The sequence below is a fragment of the Tachyglossus aculeatus genome, chromosome 5, assembly GCF_015852505.1.
Source record: "Tachyglossus aculeatus isolate mTacAcu1 chromosome 5, mTacAcu1.pri, whole genome shotgun sequence".
Classification (NCBI taxonomy): domain Eukaryota; kingdom Metazoa; phylum Chordata; class Mammalia; order Monotremata; family Tachyglossidae; genus Tachyglossus; species Tachyglossus aculeatus.
In genome coordinates this window covers 21,910,937-21,932,419 of record NC_052070.1, presented here as the reverse complement: position 1 = coordinate 21,932,419, position 21,483 = coordinate 21,910,937, and the positions used below count along the sequence as shown (strand labels likewise).

The window sequence follows — 21,483 nt, the reverse complement described above, 5'->3', positions numbered from 1 at the left end:
CACCCCAACTAGTAGAGCCAAGCCAAGAGAGGGTCTGAGCCAAACTGAGGAGGGGTTTGGGGAGTGAACAGAGGGGAAGGGGACTGTTGTTGCCACTATTGGAGGTGAGGGATTAGAGGCCTATGTTTTCATTAATCCAATCCTATGAGAAGCAACTTCTAGTGGAAAGAGTACAGGCCTGGAGTCAGAGGACTTCAGTCCTAATCCTGGCTCTGCCAAATGTTTGCTGTATGACCCTGGGCAAATCACTAAACTTCTCTGTGCCTCAGTTAATAATAATAATTATGGTACTTGTTGAGTGCTTATGATATGCCAAGTACTGTTCTAAGTGCTGAGTATATACAAGCTAATCAGGTTGGACATAGTCGCTGTCCCACATGGGGCTCACACTCTTATCCTCATTTTACAGATGAGGTAACAGGCACAGAGAAGTTAAGTGACTTGCCCAAGGACACTCAGCAGACATATGGCATATCTGGGATTAGAACCCAGGCCCTTCTGACTCCCAGGCTCGTACTCTAGCCACTAAGCCATGATGCTTCTCAGTTCTTCTCTTCTCCCTCTTATTTAAACTGTGAGCCACATGCAGGACAGAGACCTAATTAACTGTATCTATCCCAGCACGTTAGAACAGTGTTTGATGCATAGTAAGCAGTGAACAAATATCATTTTTTAAATCCTGGAAAAAAAGATTCCAGCATTCATTCATTGATATATTTATTGAGCATCTACTGTGTGCAGAGCATTGTACTAGGAGCTTGGGACAGTGCAATATAACAATAAATAGATATTTCCCAGGTCCCAAGTATTCTAGATTCCCGGAGCTGAGTTGTACTTTACCTTCTGTTGCTTCTCAGCTTCTCACAGAACCACTGCACCCACATTATCCTATTTTTCACTGAGTACCCAAAGTTTTTGGTACCATAACCAGATTGTTAGAAACTAGTAAAGTTTCCAGTAATGTTCACTTGATGATTATAGAGAAAAGTATTTGGAATCACACTATTTTTTTTCCTCATATTAAACCAAATAATCTGGTGTTCATTGACTCAACCAGTGATTAATCTCATTTAAGGCAAACTGCAGATGGTTTCATGGACTGTTCCATTTTTCACTCAGGCCTCCCTGAGTATGAAATTGTCTGAAAATGCTAACTACCATTTTTGGTTGATTCCTGAGGCAAAGTGTCAAAAAGATTCACCCCCCAACAGGGTGAATGACTACATCCTGGACCCAGAGAGTTGGCACAAGACCCCCTCATTCACCCAGTTCTGACACAGTTCCTTTCATTCCAGCTAAGTACTGGTCCTAGGCAGAAGATGATTTGAAGCATGGGCATTTTTGGTGCCTTGGACTATCAGATGGGGAGGGAATGCAGGGAAGCTTGTAGAGACTGAGCGTGTGCAATTAATGGAGTTTCAGGGTAGGGATAGAGGGCAGATTTCTCTTATAGCCCAGCCCACCCAGACTTAGACGTGAGTGAGGGGCACCAGAGGCCAGCTGTGGCTGTCCCTGAAGGGATAGGGGAGCAAGAGAGCTGGGAGTGCCGCCATGGAACCCGAGGCTAGCCACTCTCCAGCCCTTGAGGAGCCCCCTTCTACAAAAGACAATATTACCATTCACAGTGCAGGTGGGTGAGAGGTTGAAAAGACTTTTATATTTCACCTCCTAAAAAGTGCCTGCTGGAGTCTAACCCGAAAACTAACTTTGGTAACTCTTTCCAAGGTATTACTAATACTTGCATTGGTTGAATTTTCCTACCAAAGTAATACAGTTTAAGTACAACCCCCAGCTGGCCTAGATTACAGGCCCTTTTTCCCTTTGGTACACTTCAGAAGTTACTGTGAGATGCTTTGGAAACAAAGGAGCCAGTCAATCAATCATATTTATTGAGTGCTTACTGAGTACAGAGCACTGTATTAAGTGCTTGGGAGAGTACACTCAGTATAACAAGATAACAGACACTTTCCTCTGTCCCCAGTGCACTTAAAGTCTTGAGGAGAACTTGGCATTGATACAATTGAGATTGGTAGAGTCATGCATATTTTTGATGATTTCTGCTGCCTTCTATCTATTAATAAGTCCATTTCATAAGAATCATAAGTAAACTTTGTCAGGAATTGAAGCTCAGATGGGCACTCCAGAATGGCAAGTTTTTTCTATGAATTGTTCCCTTTTCTGCCCTAAAATAAAAATCCTCTTTTAAAAGGCATCTTGAAATCCCACTTAGTATTCCAGTATTGCTGCCAAACAAGTCAGGGTACTTGATTTGTCTCTAAACCTTCAAAGCTAAACTGAAGTGTGTTAGTGTGGCAAAAAGGTCAGAGGGATAGATGGCCTGGAAATGGGCTCAGTGGACTTGCTTCTCTAACCTTTCCCGGCTCTGCATGTGAATTAAACTTGTTAGTGCAAGTTAAATATGGAATTTATCAAAAGATTAATGCAAATGTCACTGACAAAAAAGATTAGTTACAGATTTATTTCTCTACTATTTGCTTCCTTAGTGAGACAATATGTATATTCTGAACTTGCAATGCCTCATTTAAAATTCAGTGAAAAAATTAAAACAAGCCCTGCTGTGGGGAACGGATCCCAGCTCCTTCCTTTTTGACACAAGGCAGGCCAGGAAGTTCAAGTGTTTAAACCAAATCGTTTTGCCTCATTTTTTTTATTGATGACTGTTTGTCTCATCACGCTTCTGATTTCATTCTCTCTTCTACCATGGCCTATGGTTTTACCATGAAGCATATGACAAAAGTCAAATTAGTCCAGATGTGGCTGTGGAGAGTCCCAGTTAATGCCTTGTGACTGTTACAATGGTTGTTGTCTATAAGTTCAGTGATAATGCTCTTTTATGTAAATACATTAAGCATCGACTCTGTGCCTCCTTTAGGATTAAGATCTGAAATGTGAGGAATCACTTCGTACATCATCTATTTTCATTTGTGGATGTCGGGACACTGTTAAGCGATCATCCCATTTAACTGCTCATTTTAAAACATCTCTGTGTCTTCCCCAGAGGTGACTACACCTGAGACTTCAAAGAAATTAACGGGACCGTCCGTAGTGAATGGTGGTTTACCATCCCAGTCAAAAGCCAGTGGTCGAAATGCCAGCCAGATGACAGTGCCGAGAAAGAAACTCCTCAAAGCCCCAACGCTGGCTGAATTGGATAGTTCTGAATCAGAGGTAAGGAAGCCCAGCTTTCTCCCAACATGATTCCAGAATCTTCTCCCCGGAGACAGCTTGTGCAGGGGGCTGCCTGAACAGAGCAGCGATAAGGGTGGGCGACACTGGTTTTAAGAGGGGTTTGAAGGACAGGTTTTCCCCCTCCTCAATGCCTCTACCCCAAGGACCCTCAGTAGTCTTCTCAGCTGGTTGCCTTTCCTTGGGCCACATGGCGACCTGGAGTGGAGAGTGCTGGCCAGGCAGGGGGATTTAGGTTGACAGTGCAAGTCACCAGGCTCCCTTCCTACCCTCATTTTGTCAGTCTGGCACTCAGTGCAGAACTACCTCCCACACAGCCCACCGGAAGAGGGATCACAGGTATGGTTGGTGAGAAAAGTGGGTGCTTGGAGCTTCCATGGCGTTACTTTGGATTTACTTCTGGGTGGGTAATGCTGTGGGAGCCTCGGGGCAAAGGCGCTGTGGGAGGGAAGAGTTAAGCCGGCCAGTCTCCTAGCATTCCTGCTGCTCATACACATGGCATCAGAAGGGGAAATTGCACTGCCTGTGAGAGTTCCGGCTGTTACCGAGAGCTGGAGGAAAATGGAGAGGATATCTGGCTCCAGGCATACAGCTCAGCTTCTTAAACCTGGGGGTCAGGGATCGTTTTTGATTTACTCCAAGGTCAGTAGGGCAACAAAAACTTTTGCAAGGGTGCCAGATGTCCCCATCCCACATTCCTGAAACCCGGGCAACTTTCAGGTGGTCCTGAGCTCCTCCAGTGGGGCCGGGGGACCTGCCGGCTCCTCACCCATTTGGGGGTGGGGGTTAAATTAGCTGCCACCATGGTTTGAATGCCCACTCTTGCTCTAACAGCCAGACATTTATGCGTTGGGGATGGGGAGGGAAGTTGAGGAAGGAGAGTTTGTTCCACCTCATGGTACGGTCCAGGGAGGACAGAGGGAATCCGCCAGGCCACGGGCCCACGTCCCACTGGGCTTCCCCTGCCCCCCGACCCAGTCCCAGAGCAGTTCCTGCCCTCCGGCTGGAGCTAAGTCTGATTCACTGGAGGAGCAGGCCGGGCTGCTGGTGGCCAACTGGCAACTTTAGCCTGGGCTCCACGTCACTGCCCTAGATGGGGTCGGGTCCACTCCCTCACGCACCGACAAGTGCCCCCAAACCAGTAGCTATGGAGTCCCCACTCCAAAGCCTCCAATCAGATGAGAAGCAGCATCGCCTAAGTGGAAAAAGCACAAGCCTGGGCGTAAGAGGACCTGGGCTCTAATCCTAGCTCCACCACGTGTCTCCTGCGTGACCTTGGGAAAGTCACTTCACTTCGTTGTGCCTAGGTTACCTCATTTGTAAATTGGAGATTCAATACCTGTTCCCCTTCCTTCTTAGATTCTGAACCTTATGTGGGACAGGGACTGTGGCTCACCTGATTATCTTGGCTCTTCCCCAGCCCTTAAAATGGTGTTTGTTACATAGTAAGTGCTTCACAAATACCACTATTATTATTATCCTTATGCCAGCCTTCTGAGCTGCAGCAGAGAGAGGCTCAGTGATGAAAGGGGGAGAAGAAAAGAAAAAAGCTTCCACTCTGAAGTAACTCCTACTGGATTGGCCTCAATGCCACATTGTTTTACCAGTGCGAGCTATTGGGCAGTTCCTTCTTTCAGCTCTGGTAAGGACCCCCTGAGTGGTTAGGTCAGTTCCAGGGCCTTTCCAGGGGAATTGGAGCCCAAGGGGGTCTGGACTCAAGTCTCCTCTCTATGGGCTTGACAGACTGTGAGCCCGTTGCTGGGCAGGGATTGTCTTTATTTATGGCCAAATTGTACTTTCCAAGCACTTAGTACAGTGCTGTGCACACAGTAAGCACTCAATAAATATGATGGAATGAATGAATCAATCAACATGGGTCCCAGAGGAACTCATCCTTGGCTGCCCTGAAGGCAGCTTCCCCAGTTTATGGACAAGGACTCTGCCGCAGGGGCTGTCCCTCTAAGAATGAAGAAGACTATAAAGGTTTGGGCCAGTTCCCCACTTCTCCTCAAGGTAGGCAGCCTCTATACACTTGGTTATGCCTCCCACCATGAACTCCTAAACCATCAGCTCAAACTTTTGGGTTGCCGCTCTGTCCCGCCGAATCACTTATTGAAATGTGAAAATACTTATTTTCAAGGACATGAAAGGTTGTCACCCTCTTAATCCTCCCTTCGCCACACTACTCAATGCCAGTTTCTTTCAACTTTTCTCCTTAGGGCCTGTTTTCTTCTGTCATCAGAATTATTGCTTTTATCTGAACCCTCTTCAATTTTTCCACATCTTTGGAAATGTGGTGATAAACCACATTCAGTACTTTAAGAAGGATCGGGCCAGTGTAGAGACTAGCAAATCTTTGCCTGTGTACTTCTGTTGCTACATGCCAATAGCTTCAGAAGAAAACTTCCTTTAACCTTTAAAACTCCGGGAAGGCTCCAGGGACCCCATGACTAGATGTTATTTTTAGTGGGCCATTGGTTTTCCTTTAGTAACCACTGTCAACATTCAAGGGTCCCTGTTAACTAGCCGGATCAGCTTCCCTTGACAAGTGCTCAATGCCTGATATGGTCCCTTTGTGGCCTAATGAAAAGCCACATGACATAGTGGAAAGAGCATGGGCCTGCGAGTCAAAGGACCTGGGTTCTAATCCCTGCTCCACCACTGGTCTGCTGTGTGACCTTGGACTAGTCCCTAAACATCCCTGGGCCTCAGTTACCTCATTTGTAAAATGGGAAGTAAGACTGTGAGCCCCATGTGGGACACGGTCTGTGTCCAACCTGATTATCTTGTATCTACCCCAGCTTTTAGTACAATGCCTGCTGCATAGTAAGTGTTTAACAAATACCATAATAATAATAATAATGGCATTTGTTAAGCGCTTTGTGTGAAGCACTACCATGAAAAATAATTAACTTCTCTGTGCCTCTGTTTCCTCATCTGTAAAATGGGTATGAAGTACCCGTTCCCTTTCCCCCTTAGACAGTGAGCCCTATTTGGAACAGAGACTATGTCTGATCAGCTTATATAATAATAATAATAATAATAATGGCATTTGTTAAGCGCTTACTATGTGCAAAGCACTGTTCTAAGCGCTGGGGGGATACAAGGTGATCAGGTTGTCCCACGTAGGGCTCGCAGTCTTAATCCTCATTTTACAGATGAGGGAACTGAGGCTCAGAGAAGTTAAGTGACTTGCCCAAAGTCACACAGCAGACGTGGCGGAGCCGGGATTCGAACCCATGACCTCTGACTCCAAGGCCCGGGCTCTTTCCATTAAGCCACGCTGCTTCTCATGCTTCTTATATCGTATCAACCCCAATGCTTGGCACCTCCTAAGCGTGTAACGAATCCCACAGTTGTTATTATTGTTTTCCATCTGACAGCTCAGGGTTTAAAATTGATTCCTGGGGATCTTTGCCCTTGATGAGCTTCCTGAATGTTGCCCTGTAGTTGATGATAAGCTCCCTAAATGAGCTGTTCCTGACAGATCTTCTCCTGGAACTTTGCTCCTCCAGACTTCCTTTTGTTTACCTTCCTCTTTAGACCTTTGCTGCCCAAGCCTTCCAGGGCTGCTCTCTGGGCTTCTTTGTCTCAGGTCTCTCACTGAGTGGGAGATCATCCTGACCCTTTTGTCCCCAACCTCCCACCCCTCTTGTTATGGGAGATTGTCCCTAGGACACTATGCTTATTACAGTGCTTTGCACACAGTAAGCACTCAATATATACGATTGAATAAATGAATGAACTGCTCAGGAAAGGAACCAGCCTGCTCCCCATTTCTGTAGTTTGAGTCTTTTCTGGTGAGCTTCCCAGCCCCAGGAGAATCAGAATTTAAAGGACTTTTCAAACCCTCTGGAGCATTCTCCCAGGCTTGGTTTCCACGGTTTCTTCAGTTGTGGCTGTCACAGTGAGGCTGTGCCCTGGCTATTTGATGGGAGTCCTCAGTCCAATTCTTTGCCCAGATTCCTGAGGCTCCATAGTATGTCCCTTTTCTGGATTCAATCGCCAGCTCCTCTTGGAAGGTTCAAATGTGTGTCCAGGGCGAAGCCTCCAATATCTAGCACAAACTAAGGGTTTCACTCACTCTGTCCATTTCAGCTGCTGCTTGGCCTGCAAGCCTTCTGCATCAGCTTTTAACAGTATTGGGCGCTATCAGTTTCACCTGGAATTCATCCGGCCAGTGTGGAGCAAACAAAGGGGGTTTTGGCTTCTCACTTTACAGCTTGTTGGGTTCAGCAGGCTCCGAAAGCACTGCACTTTTAGAAATCCTATGAGCTCACCGGGTTTGGACTCCCCCAGGACCATTCCAGCCCTGCTTCTGCTTTGGCGTGGTCATGTTTGTCTCAGTGTGTTTTGATGAACTGCTTTCTCTACGAGAGGAGACGCAGCTTTTCTAGCACTGAGCCTTGTTAGCCTGGAGTGAAAATAGGACCTGGGGAAGAAAATCTAGCTGGCGGTGCCCTCCTCCTCCGCTGCTGAGCTACTTCAACTGGTCAATATACTCTTTCAACCATCTTTGAACTCCAGCTCCAGGAGCTGAGAAGATAATCTACTAATTCCCTTTTGGATTAATTAAGAGATTTGGGATTTGAGATTTGGATTTAGATGAGGGAAACCCCAGCTAAGATTTCCAGATCTCTTTGTCATTCTATCTATCTGGTAGTTACATCTATCACACGAAAAGTTTGCGATTCACAGGAGTGAGTGATTGATTGACTGTGTCTCTCCCATGAGTGTCTAGTGGTTCAATAATAATAATAATAATAATGGCATTTGTTAAGCGTTTACTATGTGCAAAGCACTGTTCTAAACACTATCTACCTGGTGGTTACAGAACCACCAACAGCCATCCTCTCATTTCCTTCCCACCCCCCCGCCAATCCTCACTCTCTGTTCCCAAGAATGTTGAAATGTCTCTCTTCCTACTGCATTCTAACCACCAGGCAGCCACATAGATTCTGCGGGGCCCCAGATCTATTTTGTAGCACAGACAGCCCATTCTCCTGCTGCTCTGTCCCATCCCTGGCCTCCCCAATATCAGTTTGGTCCTTTTCTTGGACTCCCCTCCCTTTGCGTGGGCTCCCTTGACTCCCAGGTAGGCCCCATGCTGCAGAGACTCCACGCAGGTCCACCTGATGGTGAAAAGAACAGAGCCCACCCCAGGTCGACGGGAGCCACAGTAAACTTCACCACACCCCGAGTTCCCTCTGGGGTCCTGGCCACGATGAAGCTGCCAGCTCCTGCTGGAGAATTAACAGATTTGTCTAGAGCTCATCCTCCAGAGATACTCTTTCCCCTTCTAAAAATAACAATAATAATAATATTAATAGCTACTAAGGGCCTTCTCGAGGCCAAGAAGTGTGTTAATTCCGTCCTCTCAGTTCTTTGCCCTTCCGCTAAAGTTAGTACTGTGGAAAAAGAGTCCCAGACGTACCTTCATATAGGCAGGAAATAGAGTGAAACTAGTTCCATCCTCCCCATTTGGATCCCTCTCCACTTCCTTCCATTTTCCTAGGCTGCAGATAGTGGAGGGCGCAAAATGATCCCAGCAAAATAAGGTCCTAACCAGATGGCAGGCATGGATCCAAACCGGTACAATGTTTCCATGGGTGCCTTAGGCAAACTGAAGGAAGAGACAAGCAGCGTGGCTGCTATTACCTCTGCTCTTCCATTTTTATCGCCATTGTAGCAACTCAAAATCAGCTGCAGCAGGATGAGTTCACGGTGTAAGCTCATTGTGGTCAGGGAATATGTCTCCTAACTTGTGTAGTATATTCTCACAAGCGCTTAGTACAGTGCTCAGCACACAGTACGTGCTCAGTAAATGCAATCAATAAATTGGGGTGATGGTCGGGGGTGTGGGCGAGTTCCCCACAAGGGGGGCTTCAGCCAGCTTGTTTCTCAGGGCCCTTGTTCTGCTGCTGTCCCGAAGGCTGGGCCCCAAACCACAAGCGTTTGGTTTTTATGGCCAGTCAGACGGATGTGTTATCCTGATTCTCAGGACCAACTCTGGGCTGGCTTTGAAAATATCTGATCTTCACTGGATGTGTTCATGGAAGATCTAGATCAAGGAATCAGAATTGTGCTCAGATCTTGAAATGCAGGAATGAAATGCAAAGTAACCTTGATAAACTGGAAAAAAAAGCAGGATGAAACTTGATCGGAACAAATGCAAAGTAATAGTCTTGGTGATGAAAACTGTAAATACTGAAAAGGAAACGCTGGCTAGGCCCAGATCCAGCAGCAGGAGAACTGGAGTCTGGAGCTAATCACAAGCTGAGTGAATCAGCAATGTAGAGTTGTCTTAATAAAGCTAGCTGAGCCCAGGGATGGTTCACCAGGGAAAGCCACGTACAAGTTAGGAAGATATTTTTATAATAATAATAATAATAATAGTGATATTTGTGAAGCACTTACTATATGCCAAGCACTGTTCTAAGCCGTAGGATAGATACAAAGTAATCAGGGTGTCCCACGTGGGGCTCACAGTCTTAATCCCCGTTTTACAGATGAGGTAACTGAGGCAAAGAGGAGTTGGGCTCCCCAAGAACCATTCCAGCCCTGCTTCTGCTTTGGCATGGTCATGTTCGTCTCGGTGCGTTTTGATGAACTGGTTTCTCTACGAGAGGAGACGCAGCTTTTCTAGCACTGAGCCTTGTTAGCCTGGAGTGAAAATAAGACCCTGGGGAAGAAAATCTAGCTGGTGTTTAAATCTAGTTGGGCTTTCCCAAGGCCACACAGCAGACAAGTGGCGGCGCTTGGATGCTAAGTTCTTGATTAGTTCGGGGCTTATTAGAGTGCTGTACCACATTTGGCTCACCATGCTTTAAGAGCTAAGTGGAGAAACTGAAAAGGATAGGGAGAGTGCAGGAGAGAACAGGTCCTGAGAGGAAAGATGAAAGGAATTGGTGTTGTGTAGCCTAGAGTCTAGGGCAGAGGAATAATAATAAATAATAATAATGATGGTATTTGTTAAGCGCTTACTATGTGCCAAGCATTGTTCTAAGCGCTAGGGTAGATAAAAGGTCATCAGGGTGTCCCATGTGGGGCTCACAGTCTTAATCCCCATTTTACAGATGAGGTCAAGTGACAGAGAAGTTGTGACTCACCTGAAGTCACACAGCTGGTAAGTGGCGGATCCGGGATCAGAACCCACGACCTCTGACTCCCAAGCCCGTGCTCTTGCCACTAGGCCACGCTGCTTCTCTTGAAGATGACCTAATTACCATCGTCAACCCATGAAGGGTTTTGTTGAGGATGCTGACCAGTTATTCTTCATGTCCACAGAATTCCGAACAAGAGGAAAGGGGATTCAGTTGAAGCTGGAGAGATTTCAGCAGGACAGAAGGAAGAACTTCTAGATTCTCTGGGTGATAACACACCTGAAAGACCTACCAAGAGAGGTTGTGGAGTCTCCATCCCAGGAGCTCTTAAAGAAAAGATTAGAGGTCATTTAAACTGGATCGTGTAGTCATCCCCCTGCCTAGGAGCACGGGCTGGACCAAATGTTCTCCTGAGATCTCTCTGGCCTCTGAGTCTATAATTTTGTCATCCTTGGTACTAATTTCTTAATTAGGTCTGTTGGTCAGGCTCTTGGGTCCTTGTGAATCACTCTAGCTGTTTTCCTACTCTCCATCTCCCATCAGAGGGAGAGGCACCCTTCCTTCACTCTTTGTTCTTTAAGAGCCTTCAATTTGCCAGAGCCCAGCTGCCCCATAATGCTGCTTCTGATTTATTTTTCCACACAGATCAGCTTCCTGTTCAAGCAGCAATAAAGAACATGCCAGTATTACATATAAGAGGGCCTGGGCTTACTGGGGATGAACAGATGAGACTCTGGGGCTGTGTAAAAATCAAACACGCACACAAGCACACACACTCAGGAGCCTTTGGCCTCAAGTATCCTAGATCCTTCCAGGGTTCTTGTTCAAAGTCCTTAAGTACCCCTTCTTGCCAAGGGCATGAAGTGACCTTTGCCTCACTCGGTCATAGTTGGGCAGTATCTGTTCCAGAGGGAACATCCTGGGGCTCAATGCAGTTCTGTCACCTTTCCAAATTTCCTTTAAACCCCTTAATGAATCCTAGCTGGAGCCATGATTTTCCTCCCTACGCCCTCTTGAAGGGTCAGGGTCTCTACCACCTCCACTCAGTTACAGTTTTCTGATCTGGAAAGCTGCTCATAGTAAGAATGATCCCTGCCTGTAATGGTGGCTGAGAAGTAAAAGCAGGATTGGTTGCTCCTTCCCCACTCATGACCAGGCCCGCCGGGGGACAGTGGCAATCCGGTGCTGCTAGCCCTCTTTCCCTAGCTTTTGGTACTCCCTGCCTGCAGGCTGGTGAGAGCTGCCATTCACCAGCTCCTGAAATCTTCTTGGCTGCGTTGCTTCAGAGCTCTTCGATGTGTCCTTGAAGAATTTGTCTTACCGACTTTGTGGGATCGCCCTGCTACCAGTCACCTGATAGGAATCCAGCTATTCTACTGACCTGCCCAGTTCAGCTGAACTGCAATGTACCCAGCTTTGATGCCCGTGGGGGGTTGTCTGCCCTCTCAAGCCACATTTTTAACTGCGATGTTGGCAAATGTATCACGATGCCGTGCCGGGTAGTGGGGTAGAAGGCTTAATCTCTACATCTCCCTCGCCCACTTACTATCAGGCATGTGCCTTCCACAGCATGGGCAAACGAAACTAGGCAGGTATTGTGCCTTCGTGTTTGTTATTCCTGAGGGAGCACTGATTTTTAAGTTTAAAAGAGAAAAGGGCCCAGAGGAGAGTTGAGAAGAGCACCCACCAAGGCCATGTGAAAAGTTAAAACCTTGGGAAGAAGAAGTCGGAAGAATGGGGAATGTTACTGCTTTGTAGAAACCTATTAAAGAGCTAAAAAGAAAAAAATGCCCACACTTTCAGAGGTTTTTAATCTGACTGCCGTGTCTGATGCCTGGCCTATGACTCACTGGAATAACCACACTGTCTGAAATGACTCACAGGCTGGGGATCTGCAGGGAGAGGAGCAAGTTCATCAATTGGGAATTTCTCCCCGAGTTCTTTCCTGTGGGGGCAGCCTGGGACATGAATGGGGTGGGAAGGAACCCTGTAATTCCTCTCAGTCTTGCCTTCCTCCCCCGGACCCTCCACGGACAAAGTCATTCAAGAGCCCGGCATGGGGATAACAATCCAGACCTTTCCTCACTTGACAGCATCCATTCCCTCTGCCTCCCATTCAGCCTATCGAGGCCTTATCGCCACTGCATACAACTCCTTCTCAACCTGGACTCCCACCCCTACCTGCCCTGGGCTTCTCTCTCAGCTCCTTCCCCCTATCATTCATTCATTCATTCAATCATATTTATTGAGTGCTTACTTTGTGCAGAGCACTGTACTAAGCGCTTGGGAAGTACAAGTTGGCAACATATAGAGACGGTCCCTACCCAGCAGTGGGCTCACAGTCTATCAGCTTCTGCTACTTCATAATTGTGGTATTTGTTAAGCATTTACTATCTGTTAAGCACCCTTCTAAGTGCTGGGAAAGATTCAAGATCTTCCGGTCAGACACAGTTCACATCCCACACAGAGCTCACAATCCAAGTAGGAAGGAGAACAGGTATTGAACCCCCATTTTACAGTCGAGATAACTGAGGGTCTGAGAAGTTAAGTGAAAGAGCCAGGATTAGAACCCAGGTCCTCTGACTCCCAGGACTGTGCTCTTTCCAATTCTAGACTGTGAGACCGTCTAGGGATTGTCTCTGTTGCTTAATTGTACTTTCCAAGTGCTTAGTACAGTGCTCTGCCCACTGTAAGTGCTCAATAAATACGATTGAATGAATGAATGAAGCCACATTCTTCCTCAGATATAGCTGCTCTGCAACTGCCATTGCCACTTGCCCTCTGCTCCCCGTCCCTCTCTTCTCTTCGAACCCTGAGTCCTTGATGTACACCTGGGTTTGCCTTCATTTCTGTACCCATCCCTTGTAAACTCCCTGAGGACAGGGATCATATCTACTAACTCTATAGCAGAGCATAAGAATATATTTCATGTGCTGTGGGGCTGAGGTGAATATCAAAGTGCTCAGTAAATATCAATTGAGTGGTCCCACACAGTCACGTTGAGCGTCCATTGCATCCAAACAGAATTCTTCACTATTAAAAAAATTTGCTGTGACTGCTATGCAGGGTATAGATTTGGGGGGTTTTAGCCTGATTTTACCCCAGCGTCTATAACCCCTCTCATTAGAGAAGCAGCATGGCTCAGTGGAAAGAGCCCAGGCTTTGGAGTCAGAGGTCATGGGTTCTAATCCTGGCTCTGCCATTTGTCAGCTGTGTGACTTTGGGCAAGTCAGTTAACTTCTCTGTGCCTCAGTTACCTCAACTGTAAAATGGGGATGAAGATTGTGAGCCCCATGTGGGACAACCTGATCACCTTGTATCCCCCCAGCGCTTAGAACAGTGCTTTGTACATAGCGCTTAATAAATGCCATCGTTATTATTATTATTATTTATTTCATTCATTCATTCAATTGTATTTATTGAGTGCTTACTGTGTGCGGAGCACTGTACTAAGCGTTTGGGAAGTACAAGTTGGCAACATATAGAGACGGTCCCTACCCAGCAGCAGGCTCACAGTCTAGTGTATTTGTTTACAGTTCAGGTTAGTCTAAAAAAAAAGCAGCCCAGATGATATGTGTCGACTGTCCAAGCGCTTAGTACAGTGCTCTGCACACAGTAAGTGCTCAATAAATACGATTGATTGATTAATTGACTGGCTTCCTGCCCCTTCTCTCTCCTCTTTCCACCCTGGGAAGTCCCACTCCCTCCTCTTCTTTCCCCTTTTCCCCCACCTCCCACCTTCTCCCCCTCTACCCGAGATGCTGAATTGGAAAAGTTTAAAGCCTCCCACTCTTTCCTTGAGCCTACCCCAACTTATGGCTCCAAGTCATGGGGAGTCATCAAACCATGTGGTTTACCGGAGAACTATGTACCCGACTGATACATACTTCAGTATTTACAGAACAGTTCGTAGTGGCAGAATTTCAGGGCTGTTGTCAAAACCGGACCCGAATTCATAAAAGTCACAAAAGCCATTGAGAAAAGCCTTGGCACTAGAGAGGGTGCAAGATCATCACAGGGATAAATGATGGCATTCATTCATTCAGTTGTATTAATTGAGTGCTTACTGTGTGCACAGCACTGTACTAAGCGCCTGGAAAGTACAGTTCGGAGGCAGATCTTTGGCTGACTGGTGGGTCAGCAGTGGAGAAGCAGCGTGGCTCAGTGGAGAGAGCCCGGGCTTTGGAGTCAGAGATCATAGGTTCGAATCCCGGCTCTGCCGCATGTCTACTGTGTGACCTTGGGTAAGTCACTAAACTTCTCTGAGCCTCAGTTACCTCATTTGTAAAATGGGGATTAAGACTGTGAGCCCCACATGGGACAACCTCATTACCTTGTTTCCCCTCCCCAGCGCTTAGAACAGTGCTTTGCACATAGTAAGCGCTTAACAAATATTATTATTATCTGATTGTAGGTCAGGAGGATATAAGGCATTGTGGTTTCCGGGAGGGGGCACATGCTATTGGCATGAGTGGAGTCATTGTGGTTTAGGGCTGTGTCACAGTGACCGCCCCCTCCACCCCTTCCCCCACAGGTGACTCTGGGGACTTGAATTGATAGGAGGAGTTTGCTTTCCAAGTCTGCCCCATGATGTGGACATGAGTAAGACTTGGAAAAACAGTCCTCCCTGATTGGCCCTTCTTTAAACACTGGAATGCTGTTTACAGTAGGCAGGAAATGAACTCTACAGTCACTTGGTCGATCATATTCATTGAGCACCTGCCATGGGCAGATCACTGTACTAAGTGCTTGGGAGAGTACAGTAGAATTAGGGGAATTGTTTCCAATCAAGTGGGGGAGATGGACCTGGTGGAAAGAGTGTGGCATAGTGGAAGGAGCATGGGGCTGGAAGTTAGAGGACCTGGATTCTAATCCCAGCTCTGCTGTGTGCCTCCTGTGTGATGTTGAGAACAGTGCTTTGCACATAGTAAGTGCTTAATAAATGCCATTATTATTATGTTGAGAAGTCACTTAACTACTCTGTGCCTCGGTGTCCTTAACTGTAAAATGGGGATGGAATAACCTGTTCCTTTTCTACTTAGACTGTGAGTCCCGTGGGGGACAAGGACTGTGTCTGACCTGATTAACATGTATCTACCACAAGCCTTAGAACAGCACTTGACACATAATCCCTTAACAAATACCATAAAAATAAATTACAGATAGGAAGAAGAAAAGAGGGAAATGTATATGAGTTAGCGCCTAAGTAGTAGGCTTCTTCTAGCCTGTGAGCCCACGGTTAGGTAGGGTTTGTCTCTATTTGTTGCTGAATTGTACTTTCCAAGCGCTCTGCACACAGTAAGCTCTCAATAAATATGAATGAATGAATAAATAGGCTATATACATCCATGCTGCAGGAGGTTGAGAGGACAAAATGATTAGTTGGCACAGAAGTGGTGAAGTGGTAATTGGAGAGCTCTAAAGTGGGGAGATTAGAGCTCATAATAATGATAATAATAATAATTATGGTATTTGTTAAATGCTTACTATGTGCCAAGCACTGTTCTAAGCACTGGGGTAGATACAAGATTATCAGGTTGTCCTACGTCGGGCTCACAATCTTAATCCTCAAAATGAGGATACAGATGAGGTAACTGAGGCACAGAGAAGTGAAGTGACTTGCCCAAGGTCACACAGCAGGCAAGTGCTGAGCCGGGCTTAGAACTCACATCCTCTGACTCCCAAGTCCATGCTCTTGCTACTAGGCCATGCTGCTCGTCTTCCACTTGGCTGATTTGGATGTAATTTATGTTAATGCCTGTCTCCCCCATAGACTGTAAAACCCTTTTGGACAGGGATCCCATCCATCAATTCATGAGGTATTTTTTCAAGCCAGTAGTATAGAAAGCGCTCAATAAATACCATTCATTGATTGAGTGAGGGAGTCCAGCGCTGTTAAGTTGTGCTTAATAGCTTTCATGTTCCACCCTACTTTTTTTCCACTGTTTTTGGCTAGTCCTATGCTTTTAAAAGAGCATGTTCTCTGCAAAGCTCAGTAGAATTATAGCAGAAATTGAGACTTTTTCTTTTTATAGTCCTGTGCCCAGGGGAGACCAGTAGAAGTAATCAATTTGAAAGAGAAAACATAATTTTTTTCCTGTATTTGTAAATAATGGAACATGCAAATGATCTATTGACCTCTGGCTATTATCATTCAGTCATTCATTCAATCGTATTTATTGAGCACTTACTGTGTTCAGAGCACTGTACTAAGTGCTTGGAAAGTACAAGCTGGCAACATATAGAGATGGTCCCTACCCAACAGCGGGCTCGCAGTCTAGAAGGGGGAGACAGACAACAAAACAAAACATATTAACAAAATAAAATAAATAGAATAGTAAATATGTACAAGTAAAATAGAGTAATAAATATGTTCAAACATATATACAGGTGCTGTGGGGAGGGGAAGGAGGTAAGGCAAGGGGGATCATTATCAGTAATGGGGCAGATCAGTTTGTGATCATTCCCGGCTTGTGGATTCTTCTTTTTGCCTCTTTTCTTCTTTCTCTTCACCCAGTCCAGCAGCAAGGGGTTAGGAGAGGATGGAGATGCCAGAGAACATCATTGTCATTTTCATCTTGCCATAAGAGAAGCAGCGTGGCTCAGTGGAAAGAGCACGGGCTTTCAAGTCAGAGGTCATGGGCTCAAATCCCGGCTCCACCAATTGTCAGCTGTGTGACTTTGGGCAAGTCACTTCACTTCTCTGGGCCTCAGTTACCTCGTCTGTAAAATGGGGATTAAGACTGTGAGCCCCCCGTGGGACAACCTGATCACTTTGTAACCTCCCCAGTGCTTAGAACAGTGCTTTGCACATAGTAAGCGCTTAATAAATGCTATCGTTATTATTATTATTCCCATCCCATGCATCCTGACGCCCTAGCAGTGGTTGCCTGTACTGGCAGCCAACCTGACTGAAAACACACTCAAACATTTTAAAACATATGGACCCTCAAGTGCTGAATGAGTTCAATCAGTGGAGTTCTGCACCAGGTTCAGTACTTGCCTTTAGTAATAATACTTCCCCAGCCTCTTAGCCTTAGATCTGCAAAAGTCCAGAAAACTGAGAAAAACAATTAGTGTGGATGTATCTGACAAGGCCCCCTTACCTTGCTCACCCTGGAGAGTAATAATAGTAATAATTGTGGTATTTGTTAAGCATTTACTGTGTTGAGCACTGAACTAAGCGCTGGGATAAATATTCATTATTGTATTTGTTGAATGTTTACTGTATATAAAACACTGTACTAAGGCTTAGGAGAGTACAATACATGAGCAAACAGACACAGTCCTTGCCCACAACAAGATAAGCAGGTCCCATATGGGGCTCACAGTCTTAGTAGGAGGGAGGAAAGGTATTGAATCCCTATTTTACAGATAAGGAAGCTGAGTCATAGAGAAGTGAAGTGACTTTCCTAAGGTCACACAGCAGACAGGTGACAGAGTTGGGATTAGAACCCAGGTCCTCTGACTGTCACGCCTGTGCTCTTTCCCTTAGGCCTTGCTGCTTCTCTAATTTAAAAAGCTTCATTTGTAAAGCAAGGGGGAAAATGTGATCCAGTGCTTTAGGCTTACCAAAGATCAGCTCATCATTCGTGCATTTGGACAGCATAACCAGGGCATTTTGCTGGGGTTCTTGTGTTTGTTACTGTACTTGGATCAGGTACTAAATCTGGAAGGATTTATGCGCTATTGTTCCCTTGTCCCTGTGTTGTGTTCTTATCACCCATTTTGTTCTTATCTCCTGTAACCAAAAGGCTATTATTCTGGGGACTGGCTGGGGGGCTTCTACCTCCTTGGGATTCAAGTAACCTCATAAGGATCTGGATGAAGGTTTTGCTTGCACTTTCCTTGATTCATTAAGTGTGGTCAGTCCCAACGGTGTAAAAAGTGAGTCTGTTCAAGCCTCTTTTATGTCAAGGGTGCTGGGACCCAGCTTCTCTTCTCCAGCTTGTCTCTGACTAGACTCTTTGTACTGTACTGCAGCCATATCAGCATATCAACAGGGGTTGTGGGTGGAGCCAGCCTACACCCTCATGAAAGACTGATCCTTAAAGACACATTCACGTGGCAGGGCCACTCAGAGCGGATCTCATTACTCCCCACCCTGCAGACCTGCCAGTTTGGGGAAACTGTAATCAGATGAGCAGACTTCCGGAATGGAAAAGAGTTCTGGGAGTTCAAAGGAAAAGGGATAGGCTGTGATATGACAGTGTTACAGTGGAGGTTTGTTCCCAGCACTAGAGAAGCAGCATGCCCTAGTGGATAGAGCACAGGCCTGAGAGTCGGAAGGACCTGGGTTTTGTTCCTGGCTCTGCCACTCATAATAATAATAATAATAATGGCACTTACTAAGCGCTTACTATGTGCAAAGCACTGTTCTAAGCGCTGGGGAGGTTACAAGACGGATCAGGTTGTCCCACAGGGGGCTCACAGTCTTCATCCCCATTTTACAGATGAGGTAACTGAGGCCCAGAGAAGTGAAGTGACTTGCCCAAAGTCACCCAGCTGACAAGTGGTGGAGCCGGGATTTGAACCCATGACCTCTGACTCCAAAGCCCGTGCCCTTTCCACTGAGCCACACTGCTTCTCCGCTGGGTGATCTTGTGCAAGTCGCTTCATTTCTCTATGCCTCAGTTCTGTAAAATGGGGATTCAGATTGTGAGCCCCTTGTGGGACAGGGCCTGTGTCTAACCTGATAATCTTTTAAACTACCCCAGTGCCTAGAAAAGAGCCTGACATGCAGTGAGCACTTAACAAATACCATTAAAAATGCAACAAAACTAGCAAATACAAGTTTCTCTTTCCTGGGTCACATGACCAGTCAGCAAGTCATTCTTGGAGAATGAAAGGAAATTTCTGGACATTTTACTAGTGTAAAGAGTACAGAAGACAAGAATCGTTTGGGGTAATGGTGTATTTCCAGTATCCTAACATTAAACAAAGGAGTGTTCACTTTTGAAAATCAGTAGCTAGCTACCAAACATTTCCTGCTGGTTTATGATATTCCAGATGGCCTCTTCTATTTGTCTTGCACAAGATTTTAAACTCTGAGGTTGCTTCTCCGTATTTTGTTTGAAAAACAAAAAGCTGCTTAGGGAGAAAGAAATGTTTGCGGTAAAAGATGCCTCCAATAGGGAAAAGAGAGAAACTTTCTCCAGGGACTGACCACTCTCCCACTCACTGTTTTCCCAGGAAGAATCTCTGCACAAGTCAGCAAGCAGCAGCAGCGGGTCCCCATCCCTGCTGGAAGAATCCTTGCTGGAGCTCCCCACATCTAGAAAGAGTAAGTGTTTGGTCAACACGGGAGTACTACACAAAAAAATCTTTTTCTACTTTGCCAAAGGATTTCAGTGTGCCCTAGCAACATTTTCAGGGAGCAAAAATTGCCACTAAAATTTAATCAGAGGGACAGAGAGCTTCATTAATAATCCAGGAGACAGGAAATGATGCTGGAAAACAGGGCTCCTCATTTCCAATACTGGACTCTTCTGGTTTTAGGCCAATTTCTTCAACTGGTCACCACCCTTTCTCCTGTTACATGAACGTGGACTCGTTTTTGACCAGTTAGTGTTGGTACAAAAATCTTTAATGTCTTAGAAGAGAAATCCATCCTGTACATTAAAATGCTCTAGATAGAGGTCTTTGGTAAAAAGATTACATCATAAACACTGAATCTATTTACAATCTGTCCTTTGAATTCAACCCATTTAATTTTTAAGAGGATTATAAGAATGAACTAAATTCTTTGATCACAACTCCTCAACCTTAGACTATTAAAATTGTTTGCTATTTGTTTTGTGTTTAACCCAAATCCAGTGGACAGTCAGAATGGAAAGTCACACTGAACTCTGTCCTTAATTCCAGTTTCATATACCAACTCAGTGCTGCAGGATTTATTTTATGAGTATTATAAATAAAACTCCAGCACGCATTAGTTTTCCTAGTTTTGTCATATTTTCAGACTACAAATCCAGAATATTATAGAGTCTGAAATATCCTTTTTTTCAGTAACCCTGCCTTTGAACAGTCACCCAAATAGATCTCTTTTAACATGAAGGTTGAATTCTTGTGAAACCTCACTTTGAGACCCACATGGCTATACTCACCTGTTTCAGTTACACACACTTGTGTACAAGGGGTTTCTTCTGTACCGTGGCACACGAAGCCCAAACAGACTCCCCTATTTGTAAGAATGTTCTTTAATTCTTTAATTGCATTCTAGCCAAAATGTGCATTGAAAACCACATGTTATGGCAGAACTGAGTGCACCAGAATTTAAGTCTTTTCCCCCAGAGGAAACGCTTAAGGGCGCACTTTTGAAATATAATTTATTGTTTTGGATTTTTTTTATTCTTTCTTTGTTTTTTTTGTTTTAATTCATCCAAGGAGCTTCTGATATTTTCGATTTAGAATTTGCTATCTACAAATATAGGGTTCTGCAACCCTGTGTAGACCATCTGTGAATTTTGAGGATGGAGTTCAAGCACTTTGAAAGACCCTTGGCTCTTTCTTTTCAAAGTCCACCTGAGGAGAGTTCTCTCCCCTATCAGTGCCCACCTCCGCCAACTGCTCCAGCATCATGTCTTCATTTCGCCGTGTGATACACCACCTCGTTTCCGAGCGCCTCAGGACCCGCTGGTCACTAACTAAGCTTGTTGCTAGGACTGATGAAGAGATTTGTGATAAAATGATTGGTGATCAATTTTTTGCAAGCAAACTAATTTATCCAGTTAAATCTTTAGTGCCACCGAAATTCTTGCCTATATCATCCACCCCACAACCAGAGAGGCGACAGCCACCCCAGAGACGGCATTCCATTGAAAAGGAAACCCCAACCAATGTGAGGCAGTTCCTGCCACCGTCCAGACAGAGCTCCAGATCACTTGTAAGTACGGGAGTTGGATGACTGCAGAGCAGAGAAAGACTGGGGGAATCAATTAATCAATCCACGGTATCTACTGAGCACTCACTATATGAGCTGCTACTGCTTCTTGGAAGGAACAAGGGCTAGGAAAATGGGTTTTTGTGCTTCGAGAAACCCTTTCTATGCAAAGCAATGGGAAATCTCTTTTTGATTGTACTGCAGGTATTTCCAGCGTAGTATTCTGGCCTAGAGCACAGTTTGTCGGATTCTCACTTGGTGCAGTGTGTGGGAGGTGGGGAAGTAACAAAG

The 21,483-nt window shown here is 45.5% G+C and overlaps 1 protein-coding gene across 8 annotated transcripts in view; it reads left to right on the top strand.

The window, feature by feature from the left end:
• The window catches only part of SPIRE1 (spire type actin nucleation factor 1), a 205,677-nt gene that overhangs the window by 169,085 nt on the left and 15,109 nt on the right, over window positions 1–21,483 (top strand). For 4 of the 8 annotated variants that reach the window (XM_038747213.1, XM_038747208.1, XM_038747212.1 and 1 more), the window contains 3 exons: window positions 3,020–3,189; window positions 19,503–19,593; window positions 21,053–21,195. In XM_038747213.1, the coding sequence (XP_038603141.1) occupies window positions 3,020–3,189; window positions 19,503–19,593; window positions 21,053–21,195 (404 nt within the window). Of the gene's footprint in view, window positions 1–3,019; window positions 3,190–19,502; window positions 19,594–21,040; window positions 21,196–21,483 lie in introns of all 8 variants that reach the window. The other 4 variants (XM_038747207.1, XM_038747211.1, XM_038747205.1 and 1 more) reach the window with 1 other exon arrangement.